The following is a 12,660-nucleotide window of genomic DNA, read 5'->3' as shown; positions in this document are numbered from 1 at the left end:
TTGTCATGAAAATCTTTCATATGAAGCTAAAAAAATAACCTCAATTTACTCCATTTCTCCATAAAAATGATCCGAGATTCAGAATTCAGAATTCAGAAATCAAGCATTTTCACTACATCTTTAAAACCCCGGTACTTTTTCTAACTTACCCATCATGAAAAATCCCATATAATTTCCAAATGAAGCTAAAATTAACCTCTATTTACTCTATTTCTCCATAAATGCATGATCAGAAATTCAAAATAAAAATCAAGCCACTACTTTTCTAACTCTCCCATCATGAAAATCACTATAATTTCCATGTGAAGCTAAAATAACAACCTCAATTTACTCTATTTCTCCATAAATAACATGATCAAAGATTCAGAATAAAAAATCAAGCATTTCCACTACACCCACTACTTTTCTAACTTCCCCATCATGAAAATCACTAGAATTTCCAAATGAAGCTAAAAATTAACCTCAATTTACTCTACTCTCCAAAAATAACATGATCAGAGCTTCAGAATTCAAAAACCAAGCATTTTCTCAACACCTTTAAAACCACACCACTTTTCTAACTTCCCCATCATGAAAATCACTATAATTTCCAAATGAAGCTAAAAATTAACCTCAATTTACTCTATTTCTCCAAAAATAACATGATCAGAGATTCAAAACTCAAAAATCAAGCATTTTCACTACATACTTAAAACCTCACCAAATTCCTAACTTCAATCAGAACCCTAGCATCTACATTGACATTTCAATACATACAATATGAACAATTTATAGATCTAAGATAGTAATATTGAGAAAAACAATACCTCAGAAACAATATTTGGTCTCATTTTCGCTCTGAGTTTTTCTTCTTCTTTAGAGATTTCCAATTTTTCTTCAGGTAGAGTGTAGAACTCAAGAGTACCTTTATATATACCCCTGTTTTCCGGGTCGGGTCTTTGATAAAATGTCCGACCCGAATCCATTTATAGCAACCCGTTGCTTAAAAATGTCATAGAAATAATTGTTATTTTTAAATCATGTTTTTTATATTGTGACATTTTTCATTACTAGATTTTTTGAGGACGCTAGTATATTAGTGATTTACTTATTCAATAATCAATATGTTGGTGTAATATACCACATAATAATAAAATTACAATTGAAAATAAAATGACAAAAAATAAATAATGTTTTTTAGGTTGAGCGATAATTCTTTCTTGATATATAACCACCGACTCTATATTTCACCCATAATTCCTTGGAAGTCTACTTTGGATCTTCACCAAAAAAAAAATGAAACAAAACTATAATCTCCTTGTTATTTTTCTCCTCCATTCAACAAGTTAAAAGAATTGATCACAATCATGACATTTTTTTTAGTTCGTACCTACTTCTTTTTTGGGCTTTTTCCTTATGTAATCACATTTGTCCAACAACTTACGTTAGTGTTTTATTCAATGAACAATAAAATTTTATCTTTTATAATTTGTGTGTTATTTTTCAGTGTTTTTGTTGTTTATTTGGTGTTTGATTTCAATTTTTTTCTCCAAAAAATAGTTTAATCCATTTTAGCTTTGTGGGTATTTCGAAATCAAGACTAGCTTTGAGTTCTATAAGTGAATTTCTCATTTTATTTGAATTTGTATGAGTAGATTCTTTGATAACGGAAATGGGTTCAAACTATATAACGGAAATGGGTTCAAATTTCTTTGGTGAAAGGTAACTGAGGTGCTAAATTGACTAAGTATTATGTCGTTGTTAAGTAGATTTTTCTAATAAAAGATCTTAAGATGGATTGCTAGAACTTGATGATAAAGTATACAATAAAGAGATTTGCTTCGCGTAGTAAAGAACCAACTTTTGTTGTTGAGAAAAGCTCTCAACAACCATTAATGGTGGTTTGAGGAAGAAGAAACGTGGGTCTCTTTTCACTATGGTTTAACAATGCCATGTGTCAGTTTTCCATTGGTTTGGGGCTGCAATTTTACCCTTTCACGCACTTTTCTAGTGTGAAGTTACAATTGCCGTGAAAATGGGTCAAAATGATGTATTTGAATTTAAATGGTTTCGTGGGATAATAGGACCTCCGCAAACTTAAGGTGTCTCCTTAAAAAAAGGATCTAAGTTTGATGGGGTGATTATGTATTTATTTTATAAAGAAAGTGATAGTTGACTTATATATCAAAAATCATTCATATAGAGAAGCTAATTATATCAAAGAACAAATATTATAACTGAAAATATGTAGAAGATAAATTCACTAAGGAGCAAGAATTTAACAATCTTTCAAGTTCTTAATATATGTGGAATATCCAAATTTCTAGTATTCGGATATTAGAAAATGATCATTCATAATTTTAATGAGGTCATGGATTATCAGGCGAAGCGCCGATAAGTTCTCTAGTGCTATAAAATCGAAAATCCACTTATCACTATATTTTAATCATGCAATGGTTAAAAGATAAACACATCTAATAAACCCTGCTCTGATACCAATGAAGGATTTATACTTTGAGATTTATGCAGAATAATACATACATTTGTCTTCTAGGATCGAGCGTTATCACCAACAATTGCCTAAGCGATTTCCTATAATATAACTATGGAGTCTTGTATTATTTTTCACAACGACTACACTTTTTATCTAAGGAACTCACTTCTTGTGTTTTTATTGTCTTTTGATGATCCCAAATCCTCCTTTTATAAGACAAGGTTGAGACTTGTAACTCTTATTCAGTCAAGAGTTGCATCACCTTTTATCCTATAACTCCCACTTCATTCAAGAATACATAACTCTTCATTTTTTACTATAATGAGCTATTTAGTGGAATTTGTAACTTACTATTGTCACGACCCAAAATACACCCTAGACGTGACATGACGTATAAGCCCCTACACAAGCTACTTAGCATGCATCAAACAAAATAATAGAATTAAAGAGTTCAAAAGATAGCATTTCATATAAAAGAGTTTTTGAATCAAAGCGGAAGTCTAACATTTGTCTCAATAAGCCATATAATACATCATAAGAAAAGTGATTGGGACATGGGTATTCGTTGATTGTCTTATCATCCATGGAAAAGTACAATTAAGATATTCTTCCAAGCTAGAAACAACATAGGATAGCTCTTTAGACCATGCGTGAGAAAATTTTCACCATCCATGATCTTTTCATAATAGCTTTTAAGGCACATAGTCATTCACTTCATGCTAGAGATGCCTTACTACTAATGAAAAATGTTGAAGGCGTGATCTATAATCATTAATGACATAACCGGATATCATATTAAGCAATACCTAGTTTAGGAAAATAGCTCGAAAAACATTGAGGGAAAATCAAGATATCATTCATGTCATGTGGTCAAACTTCATTATGCATATAAATACCTTCATCTATAAACTTACTTGAGTCATAAGCATTACTTTCATAAAATCATGCATAACTTCATAAAACATATTCATAGTTTCAAGTTTCTTCATAAATTCATCTTTCATCTTTCAAAGCTTCTTCATAAATTCATGTAAATTTGAGTTCATAGTCAAAATTCATATATCAATACATGAGTTCACATGAAATTGGTTGAAAAATATGTAATTAAGCTCAAATCATCAAAATAAGATAATAATAAAGAAATTGGATCCATACAAATAGACCCCGTGAGGAATTGAGTGAAAATCTGATCAAATCTTGAAAAATCGAATTAGAGAATTCAAGAAACTTTGGGGGCTCAATAAGTGAATTGAACCCATTTATGAACTCCATACATACCTTGATTGAAGCCCTAATTAATGATGAAGAATTGAGACTTGAACTTGAAGAACTCTGTCTTCTTCTTCTTTTTCCCTGATCTAGAGAGAAGATTTTTTTAGAGAGGATGGATTTGGTCAAGTGTAGGGAATTTAGGAGAATGAATTGAATTGGGTGATTTTGGGGGTAAAAATATTTACATAGGTCCTAGGGTAGAAGATAAAACGGCATAGTATTGGGTTAAAATAATTGGAAAAAAACTCATATGACCCTTACCTAAAACTGTTGAAATGCCTCCCACGAGGGCCTTCAGGGCCCGTCTAAATCATAATGGACCGTCAAGTGGGTCGTGAAGATGCCCTGTCTGACATGGCTTCACTAAAAAAGGCATAACTTTTTACTTCGGGCTCGAAATTAGGAAAATTAGGCGACATTAGAAAGCGGACCCAAAGACCTTTAATTTGATAAGTAATGGGCCACCTAATTCATTTTGTACTGAAATATATGATCTTTTAAGGTTGACCCAAAATCATAAGTCTGATAAGTATCCTTCACGGTCCGTGTGAAGCTTCACGGACCGTTTTGACATTGTGGTCCTTAACAACGACTGGGATGAAACCCTTTTTGACTAGGTGACTGACGATCCACTCGACGGGTCGTCTAAGTCACCACAGATCGTCTGGGGCACTGTATAGGTGACTCCTGCTTAGGATCATCCCTGGGCGGTCCAACGATGCCATTAATGGACCGTGGTATCATTCACTGACCGTCGAGGGTGTCCTGAAGAGTCCTTGGTTCATTTTGGGTTCGTGGACTTTTTCCGTTTTCCCTTTCTAGCCCTTTTCAAATCTGAGGTGTTATAACTATAGAGAGTTATTTAATGTAGTCAACTGATCAATAGGTGTATTTATTTTCAACACATACTTATCAGGGAGGTATCCATTTTTGTTTGCAACTGACATGAAAAATAAATCAGTGTTTTGCGAAATTACATATCTAAATAAAAAAAAGAATAAAACCACATATACAAAAAAAAAGAATTGCACAAACTAAATTAGGAATTCGAAGAATCATCGTACTCCATAAGTGCAAATATTTCAATCTTCAGCTATTACAACTACATTTTTATTTTTATCTTTGAGCAAATTTACTACTAGATAAAGTGTCTAGCTGTCACGATCCAAGGGTACCCCCTAGACGTAGCATGACATACAATACCCCTAAAGACATCGTGTAAGCCACTTAGCATCTTATCACATAACTAAAGAACAATAAAGAGTAAAATACATTTCAAGCCTTAAGAAGTTTTCATAAAAGTGAAGCGGGAGTCTATAATTGTCTCAGAATGCCATCTATTACAATAGAAGTCTCAAAATAGGGTCACAACCCTTAACAACATAGTTCTCAATTGAAAATATAAGAATGAAACTAGAAAATCATTGTCCGTCCTCGAACCAAACATGAGGACTCACCAATAAGCAAGAAGAATAGTCAATCCAAGCTTCAACCAAGAAGGATATCACCTCAAGAACCGGGACCCACATTTATAAAAAATGTAGAGGAAATATGAGTTAGTACAAAAAAATGCACTAAGTATGATAGTGATGCACAAAACCATGAAAATATGCTAAAAGTGACATTTTAATTGAAAACTATGCATTTTACCAAGTTTAAGAATCATCATGACAAATAAGTGCAAAAGCATAAGACATGAGTATATTAAACATATTGATCACTATATCATAATGAAAACATACCATAAATACCCTCAAAGCATCCTTGTGCAATGTATGAATAAGATTTCATGCTCCTACCCACACTAAGGAAAGCTTATTGAGTAACTATAGTACATAACTCATGTTCTAGTTCATTTTATCATAAAGGGATTAGCTTTAACCGACATAGACCATGAGAGCATAATCATGGAATTCGGTGTCTATCCCACACCGAAAGGGGTTGTCCTAATTGCCTAAGGTAGAACTATACTTTTACCTTAGGTGGATCCACTAGCTAAAGACCTATGTGGGCACATAGTTTATGGGAAAATGAGATTGTTTCTAGAAAGCTGTCCTCTACTAACGGAGGAGCTTCTATCTCATGAGACTTCTTCTAGAAACCCGCCATCTACTAACGGAGGAGCTTCCATCTCATTGTCAATATCCACTCGGTACTAAGCATAATTCCCATTGAGTTCACATTAAGTCTTGACTTAAGTTGATAATTAAAGAAGAGTGTCTTGACACTCAATCCAACAAACTCATGCTAAAACTCCTAGATTCAATAAGTGAGACTAGTCTTCAAACCTAAGAATCACTATATGTGACAAACCTTTCACATTATATGATATTCATACATAAGTGTGTATATGAGGATAATCATCCAATTAACACAAAAATTAGATTATAGTGTAGTTACTTTACTCTCAAAGCAATCTAATTATATACATAAAAATCTCATACACATAGCTAATTCTCATGTTTTGCCCTTCAAGGGATATAGATCACATTCAACCAATCATATCTAGCATTACTACATTGGACATGGATGATAACATGATTGAAATAACTAAACTACTACAATTGCAATTTCATAGTATTCATCTTACTACAATTTACCCACATCACAAAGTCACAAATTAGGGTTATGGGGATTTCATGGATTCAAGGGAGATTTTATCATAAAACCATCATAAAACAACAATTCAATCATAATATAAGATAAATAATTCGTTAAAAACATTTTAAGAATGAATCCATGACTTGGAGTGAAATCCCTAGATTTTGGAGAATTTCCTACTTTGAAATTGAAAGTTTGAGGGCTTCATGGATGAAAGCATTTCATGAATCAAAGACTATCATACGAAGAAATTCAACAAAATCGTGTGAGAAAGCCTCCTTCTTCAAGCCCTAACTTGATCTTCTTCTTCTCCTTCTTTGGGGTTCTAGAGAGAAGATATTATAGAGGATTTGATTTTGATTTGGGGATTTCTGAATTATGATCTTAGATGAGTTATTTTAGGTGGGAAAAATACGTATATAGGTGTTTAAAATAAGCTTAAAACAACACCACATAACCATTAATTAAAAAGGAAATCCCCAAAAAAACCCTAAGCTTAACTACCAAAAGGCAGTTTCAGGTGTGACCTACGACCCAGGCCCCACGGTCCGTGAGTGGACTCACGTGGCGTCCTGCAGGTCCGTGGTTCATTGATCTGCAACTTGATTTTGGGGGGCTTGACCCACGACTCCCATCTACATGGCGTGAGTGGACCTACAGGGAGTAGGTGCCCTCGTGGGTCACTGCCCAGGTCACAATTTTGAGGCTTTTCCTCAAGGACCCATGGCTGATCATTGGGGTTTAGGCTTTGACATTCTAACACTATACCATGAATTTTAAGTTACGGGGAGGTATTTTCAAGGCTCTAACCCTAAACGTCAAGCTTTAACTTAGCCTACTAGTTTCATGTTAGACACTAGTTTAGTTTACAAATTTTTGAAATGTTACACTAGCAGACTTTTATTGGAAATAAAAAAAATCTCAAAAGGGATAAGTACAAGCAAGGGAGAGATTTTTCCTTACTAATCCCAATGAGGTAACAAAAAGACTTGGACCTTTCGCTAAGCACGAATATGAGAAAGTAATTTGAACATTAAACATGAAGATCTAGGATCCCAATATAGCCCAATTTCATCACCATTGCCAAATCCACGATCGTTGAACAATTCGATGCATATAAGAGAAAAGTTATCATTGTACAACTTCCTTAAGCAAACACTTTCACCTGCATACTTCTTAGGAGAATTCTCCTCAGTTACATCCCACATGTCAACAAGCACACCGTACCCGTCCTCCAAACTTTTGGCTGTATCCAATGTCCAGTATCGAAGAATGTACTCAAATGTCTTGAAAAATGGAATCACCACCTTTCCTAAAATGATCTCGTCCCGAGTAATCTTTTTCTTGATGTCAGGGGTTTTTCAAATCAATTTTCGAGGGAGGGAATATGTTTCTTATCTCAAGTAGTTCTCGAGTCACTAGATGTCGAGTGTTATTAAGTTTGAAAGCTTCTTCTTCAGCTTCTGATGGAAAAAAATTGTCAAAGAATGTCTTCTTAAGGCTAGGAAAAGGCTTTTGATGAGACATTGAAGAAATTGCTAGAAGGATAGCTAAAAAAAAAAAAAAGGCGGTAACACTCTATTTATAACAGTGAAATTAGGGTTTAATTTCTATTCCAACCTTAAGCGGAATGCATAGAATTCTAGAGGACAAATTGGTAATAAATAGCCCAGTTATATTTTTTTTTTATTTACAAAAATGATCTTTTAATAATTATTGGGTTACCTAATAAGCTAGATTTTTATATTTAAATTTTTTCCTTTTATATCTCTCTATATTGACAAACATATTTTTCTTCTAAGATATTTCTTCCCACGGAAAATTGGATATTCTTGGGGTGTTTTTTTTCGCAAAAAAAACTGTAGATAATTTGATTAATTCTTCAGCTTCATGATTTTTATCTAACTAGTAAAGAAATATACATAACAACTTGCACAAATATAATAATTTGAAGCTATGGTTTATATTTTGTCCTTGTTTTAGGAAATTTTGCAAAAAAAAAAAAGAAAAAGATGTAGCATTACACATTGGAAAAATTGAAAAGTTACACTAATTTAATTGTTCACAAATTTTGCTATAGAAGGTTAGTAAAAATATATTCATGAACGCTCTTTCGATAGAATGGTCAGCTCATAACTCACAAGTGTGTTCGATAAAGCTCAATCTTGGCTTGTTATTAGAACCACCCTCGTGTCCCAATGATACTGCAAAAGAACCAAAAGACAGATACAAGTTGATAGTGGCGGAGCCAGAATTTTTAATAAGAGAGTTCAAAATCTGAAGAAGTAAACACACGACTAATCAAAGGGGGTCAACATCTACTATATATACATACAAAATATTTTTAACGTCAAAGGGTGTTCAGATGAACCCCCTAACAGTATGCTGGCTCCGCCCCTGCAAGCTGATATTATGTAAGAGTACCATCGTTTGTACAATATAATCAAGTTAGCTTCTTCTTTAAAGACCTTCACAATCAAGGAATAAGAAACCAACCTGAACGTAACTAAACTGTGCAACAAATTGAGCATGGCAATTGCAAATACATGAGTAATTTAAAGGAGTAAGCGGTCGTTTCACAGAAGGTTTTCCCATAGAAAGAAACGAGTAACTCAACACGAAACCAGAATACATACAACTATATAATCATAGTAATATTTTGTGCTCTTTCAGGTATGTTTAGGTAACTGAAGAAGATTTTGAGATAATATTCCATGGAAGGATGTGTAGATTTGAAGTATGTTCGAAAAAACTTCTATTACAAACCAATGTCAACCTACGGTTTCTTTGGAGAAGAAGATTTCCAATTGGAGAAGTGTTTGTTACACCTGCTCCCAGCCACCTAGCCTTGTCCCTGGGTCATAATTTGTAAACAGTCGAAATTCATTGCCTAGTTTGCTGGAGTGATCTGGCCTAAAAGCGCATGGACGTAAACCCAAGAGCTCGGAAGCCCTACCACTTTGCACTTCACCTGCATGTCCAAAAGAGAAAGAGAAGTGAAATAACATTCAAGGCATATTTACTCTGGTTATTTTCAAGACAGGATATCCTTCATTTTCTCCACTCTCTTTTTCTCCTTTCGTTTCTTCAATAGAATTATCACTCTTTTCTTCTAAAATAATTCCTCCCCTTTTTGCTTAGGAGGCGGCTGAAAGTCGATAAATCTTGCTGCTAACTCATTTGATAGTTTCGACTTCTTCATCAAACATAATATTTGCTACTAATAAAATTAGTAAGCAGCTTGATGACAACCATGAAAAATGAACATAGGCAGAGATAACTGGATTCAATGTTTTATGATCCTTAAAAAACCATAACTAGATTCAATGACCATTAACATGATGAACGACAGCCGACGGGAGATCAAGTCGTAAAACACTGCATAAAATTCAGTATGTACCTGTGAGTAAAAGCAAGTAGGCTTGTCCTGGTCTCGTGAGAAAAGAAATTGTTTTAGCAACTTTCTCTAAGCATTCCTGACTCTGAAATTTTAAAAAAAGAAAAAAGAGAAGATACTTGAATAAGCATAAATGTCAAAATTGCACAAGACAACTAATGAGTGATGACAATGATGTGATTGATTCGCTTTCATAGCATTCCTCACTCTGAAACACAAAGGATAAAAGGCATTGAACAAATCATCAGATAAACGTCGAACTTGCACAAGACAAAGTAATGGGAACAATTCATCTTCGTTGTCACGACAGTGGATAAGTAAGTTTCCTAACAGAGAAAAAATAGGTCAACTGAATAAGAAGTATCTATCCATTTCTAGGTTACAAACCGCCTTCTAATATAGCTGAAGATGTTTTAAAGGTCAATTTCAGGCAAGCCTATTCTGCAGGTTCTTTTTAAGCTGAATCCTCGCATATGAAAGAGAGAGAGACTTTGAGGGCTTAGAGGTAATCCATGCTGACCTTTGAAATGCAGATTAATTTAGGTAAAGACAATGCAGATAAAAAAAGCACAAAAGAAAGAGACATTAAGATAAAAGCAATGTTTATGAGCTTTTTTTTTTAACGAATGTTGATGAGCATTTTCAAACTAAGATCTTAAGATACCCCTATTGCACCGAAGAAGAATAAATCAGAGAAATGAACAATCAAGGCAGCACAGAATTTTCTCCTTAATAAAGAAATTGAAAAGAAGCATGACATTAATAGGTGAATCTTTATGATAGACAAGAGTAACATTTGAAATTAAGATGACCAAATTTCGAGAAGGAAAGAAAAGGACAAGAATAAGGTTCACTTAAAAACTTGCATGCCAGACTATGAAACGGTCAAGATTTGTGATGCTTTCATGCAAACTGTGCATTTTTTTTCATATATCATCCCATCCAAAGGTGAGAAGCCCATAATTAAGCAACGAATGATCTTCGACTCTAGGAAATTCAGAATATAAGCGGACATTTTATTTTTAGATATCTCTCAAGTATATAGGGAACTTCAGAAATCAAATTAGTCGCAAGTAAAAATGAAATACAGTTAAAATGTATACTCTTTAATTATCATAGAACCACTTCAGTATACAGCATATATCAGCTCTCACCAGGTAAGGAGGATCTGCAACAATTATTGGATATGAGTGTTTCATTGAAGAAGGGAGATCTTCTGGTAGGTTGTAGTCGTAGAATGTGAACTCACTTCCATACTGTTCAAACCGTTTGTCATATTCGAGAATTTGTGCAGGTGCATTAGGGTCAATTTTCTGAGACGCATGCATAAACAAAGCATTAGAAGTTGGAAAATATAACTCACCATGAATAACTAAAGATCATATAAACAATTGAGTACACTAAAGTTCCAAACTAAAGAGACAACCTGGCAATGGGCTTTGAACCTACTGACTAACTTTGAAAAAGAAGAATAACATAAAATTGGAGAAAGAAGCTAAATTAAAGAGAAGTGATGAATTGTGCTATGCTTTAGTCTTGCTAACTTTCCGAGTCTAAGTTACTTAAAATACTTTATCAGAACAAAACAAAAGTAACAGTAAGTAGCCTTTCAGGAGAGGAAAATGCAAGAAAAACATTGTTTCACAAGTACTTTTAGTAGTGCAATAACATGTTTGAACGAATATGACACAAAATATAAATTTCTTATACAATCCACAATTGAACTTGCAAATAATTTACAGACAAATATGAAGATGAAATAGAGATATAAATAGAACCCCAAGGGAATATAGACAAATGTACACAGAACAAGTCAAACGTAAGCTTTTGAAAAGAATTTATGTTTCTCATGTGTTTATTACTTTTGCATGCAACCTCCCCGCAATGGTGAAATAATTTAACATCCGTGTTTGGTTTTAAAACCAAACCAACTGCTTTTGGAACCAGCTAAACCCAAAAAACAAATGCACAAATCCACATCGAGAGAATGAAAGACACAACATAGGATATTTATACACAACATGACAGCTCCACCTAGCATAACTTTTTTCTGGACATGAAATTGGCAAACAAAGTTAATGAACTAGCTCTAATACTACACATACTAATAAACTCCCTTTCTCAAAATACCTCTGATACTATATATGTCAGGTACCAAACTATCTCTTCTCGTCAAGTTTATCCTTAGTTAACATCTTTTTCTCATATCGAAAATCCAGCTTATATTTACCATCCATCATAACAAAATCGATTAAACTCGCATAGCTCCATCACTCAATCAGTTAAGCATATATCAGTGGCTGTGTTTCAACAACTAATTTAATCTGAAATGGTAAAGGTAAAGCTTCAACAACTCATTTTTTCTAGCTTTTTGAAAGAAAATCTAAACATAAAGTTCTAAATTATACAAGCTTTACAACTAAAATACACTTAATTAAAGCACCTTACCTTAAGATAAGCATAAAGTGTGGGGCAAGCAATGCAGGCAATCGCCGGCGAATCAATCGACCGGCAGAGATTGAGGACTTCATTAGCGACAGTTTCAGCTGTTTCGCGGTTATACCAGAACTGGCTTAGCCGCCAATCCTCCGATACCAGCGCCACGTCATCCTCCGCCGCAGCTGACGAAGCTTCCTCAACTGCTCGGCTCTGCTCGGCGAGGAACTCTTTCAGTGCTTCTAGAGCGTGAGAGCTTAACGTCGGAGTATCATCGTCGCCGGCCGGCAAAACGGCGTCGTGCTGTACGGTGTCTTTCGCTGTCTCCATTTTAGTGTAAAAGTGTAGTGTTTGCTAAACCCTCGACGTTTCGCGGGCGAGGAGATTTTTTCACTTCAAAGAAATTGAAAATTACACATTGCCCCTCGAAGTATGAATTGTATACAGCTAACCCCTCTAGGATGTTGATTGAGACTAATCA

At 34.2% G+C, this 12,660-nt stretch overlaps 3 protein-coding genes across 3 annotated transcripts in view; 1 reads left to right on the top strand and 2 right to left on the bottom strand.

Moving 5' to 3' along the window:
- LOC125807086 (rhomboid-like protein 15) overlaps positions 1-12,660 on the bottom strand; it is a 103,583-nt gene that overhangs the window by 6,059 nt on the left and 84,864 nt on the right. The window contains exon 2 of the mRNA XM_049486851.1: positions 807-837. Coding sequence (XP_049342808.1) covers positions 807-830 — 24 coding nt within the window. The 5' untranslated portion in view covers positions 831-837. The remainder of the gene's footprint in view (positions 1-806; positions 838-12,660) is intronic.
- LOC125807103 (tropinone reductase 1) overlaps positions 1-12,660 on the top strand; it is a 177,143-nt gene that overhangs the window by 109,448 nt on the left and 55,035 nt on the right. The window lies entirely within an intron of this gene.
- Positions 8,921-12,558, bottom strand: LOC125807112 (uncharacterized). Its single transcript, XM_049486884.1, has 4 exons — positions 12,192-12,558; positions 10,898-11,056; positions 9,747-9,828; positions 8,921-9,317 (listed from the first exon to the last, which is right to left on the bottom strand). The coding sequence occupies exons 1-4, from the start codon at positions 12,507-12,509 to the stop codon at positions 9,169-9,171; spliced, it is 708 nt and encodes a 235-aa protein (XP_049342841.1). The 5' UTR covers positions 12,510-12,558; the 3' UTR covers positions 8,921-9,168.

Source organism: Solanum verrucosum, unplaced genomic scaffold, assembly GCF_900185275.1.
Source record: "Solanum verrucosum unplaced genomic scaffold, falcon-dt-bn FXZP01000196.1, whole genome shotgun sequence".
In the NCBI taxonomy this organism is placed as follows: Eukaryota; Viridiplantae; Streptophyta; class Magnoliopsida; order Solanales; family Solanaceae; genus Solanum; species Solanum verrucosum.
This window is presented reverse-complemented; position numbering and strand designations above follow the sequence as displayed.

Bases quoted from the DNA above. Each gene is read 5' to 3' on its own strand.
- LOC125807112 (XM_049486884.1), bottom strand. From the start codon at position 12,509: ATGGAGACAGCGAAAGACACCGTACAGCACGACGCCGTTTTGCCGGCC. The intron at 9,829-10,897 runs GTGAGAGCTGAT...TTAAAATTTCAG, and splicing joins TTGCAGATCCTCCTTACCTG to AGTCAGGAATGCTTAGAGAA. The intron at 9,318-9,746 runs GTACATACTGAA...TTGGACATGCAG, and splicing joins CTACTTGCTTTTACTCACAG to GTGAAGTGCAAAGTGGTAGG.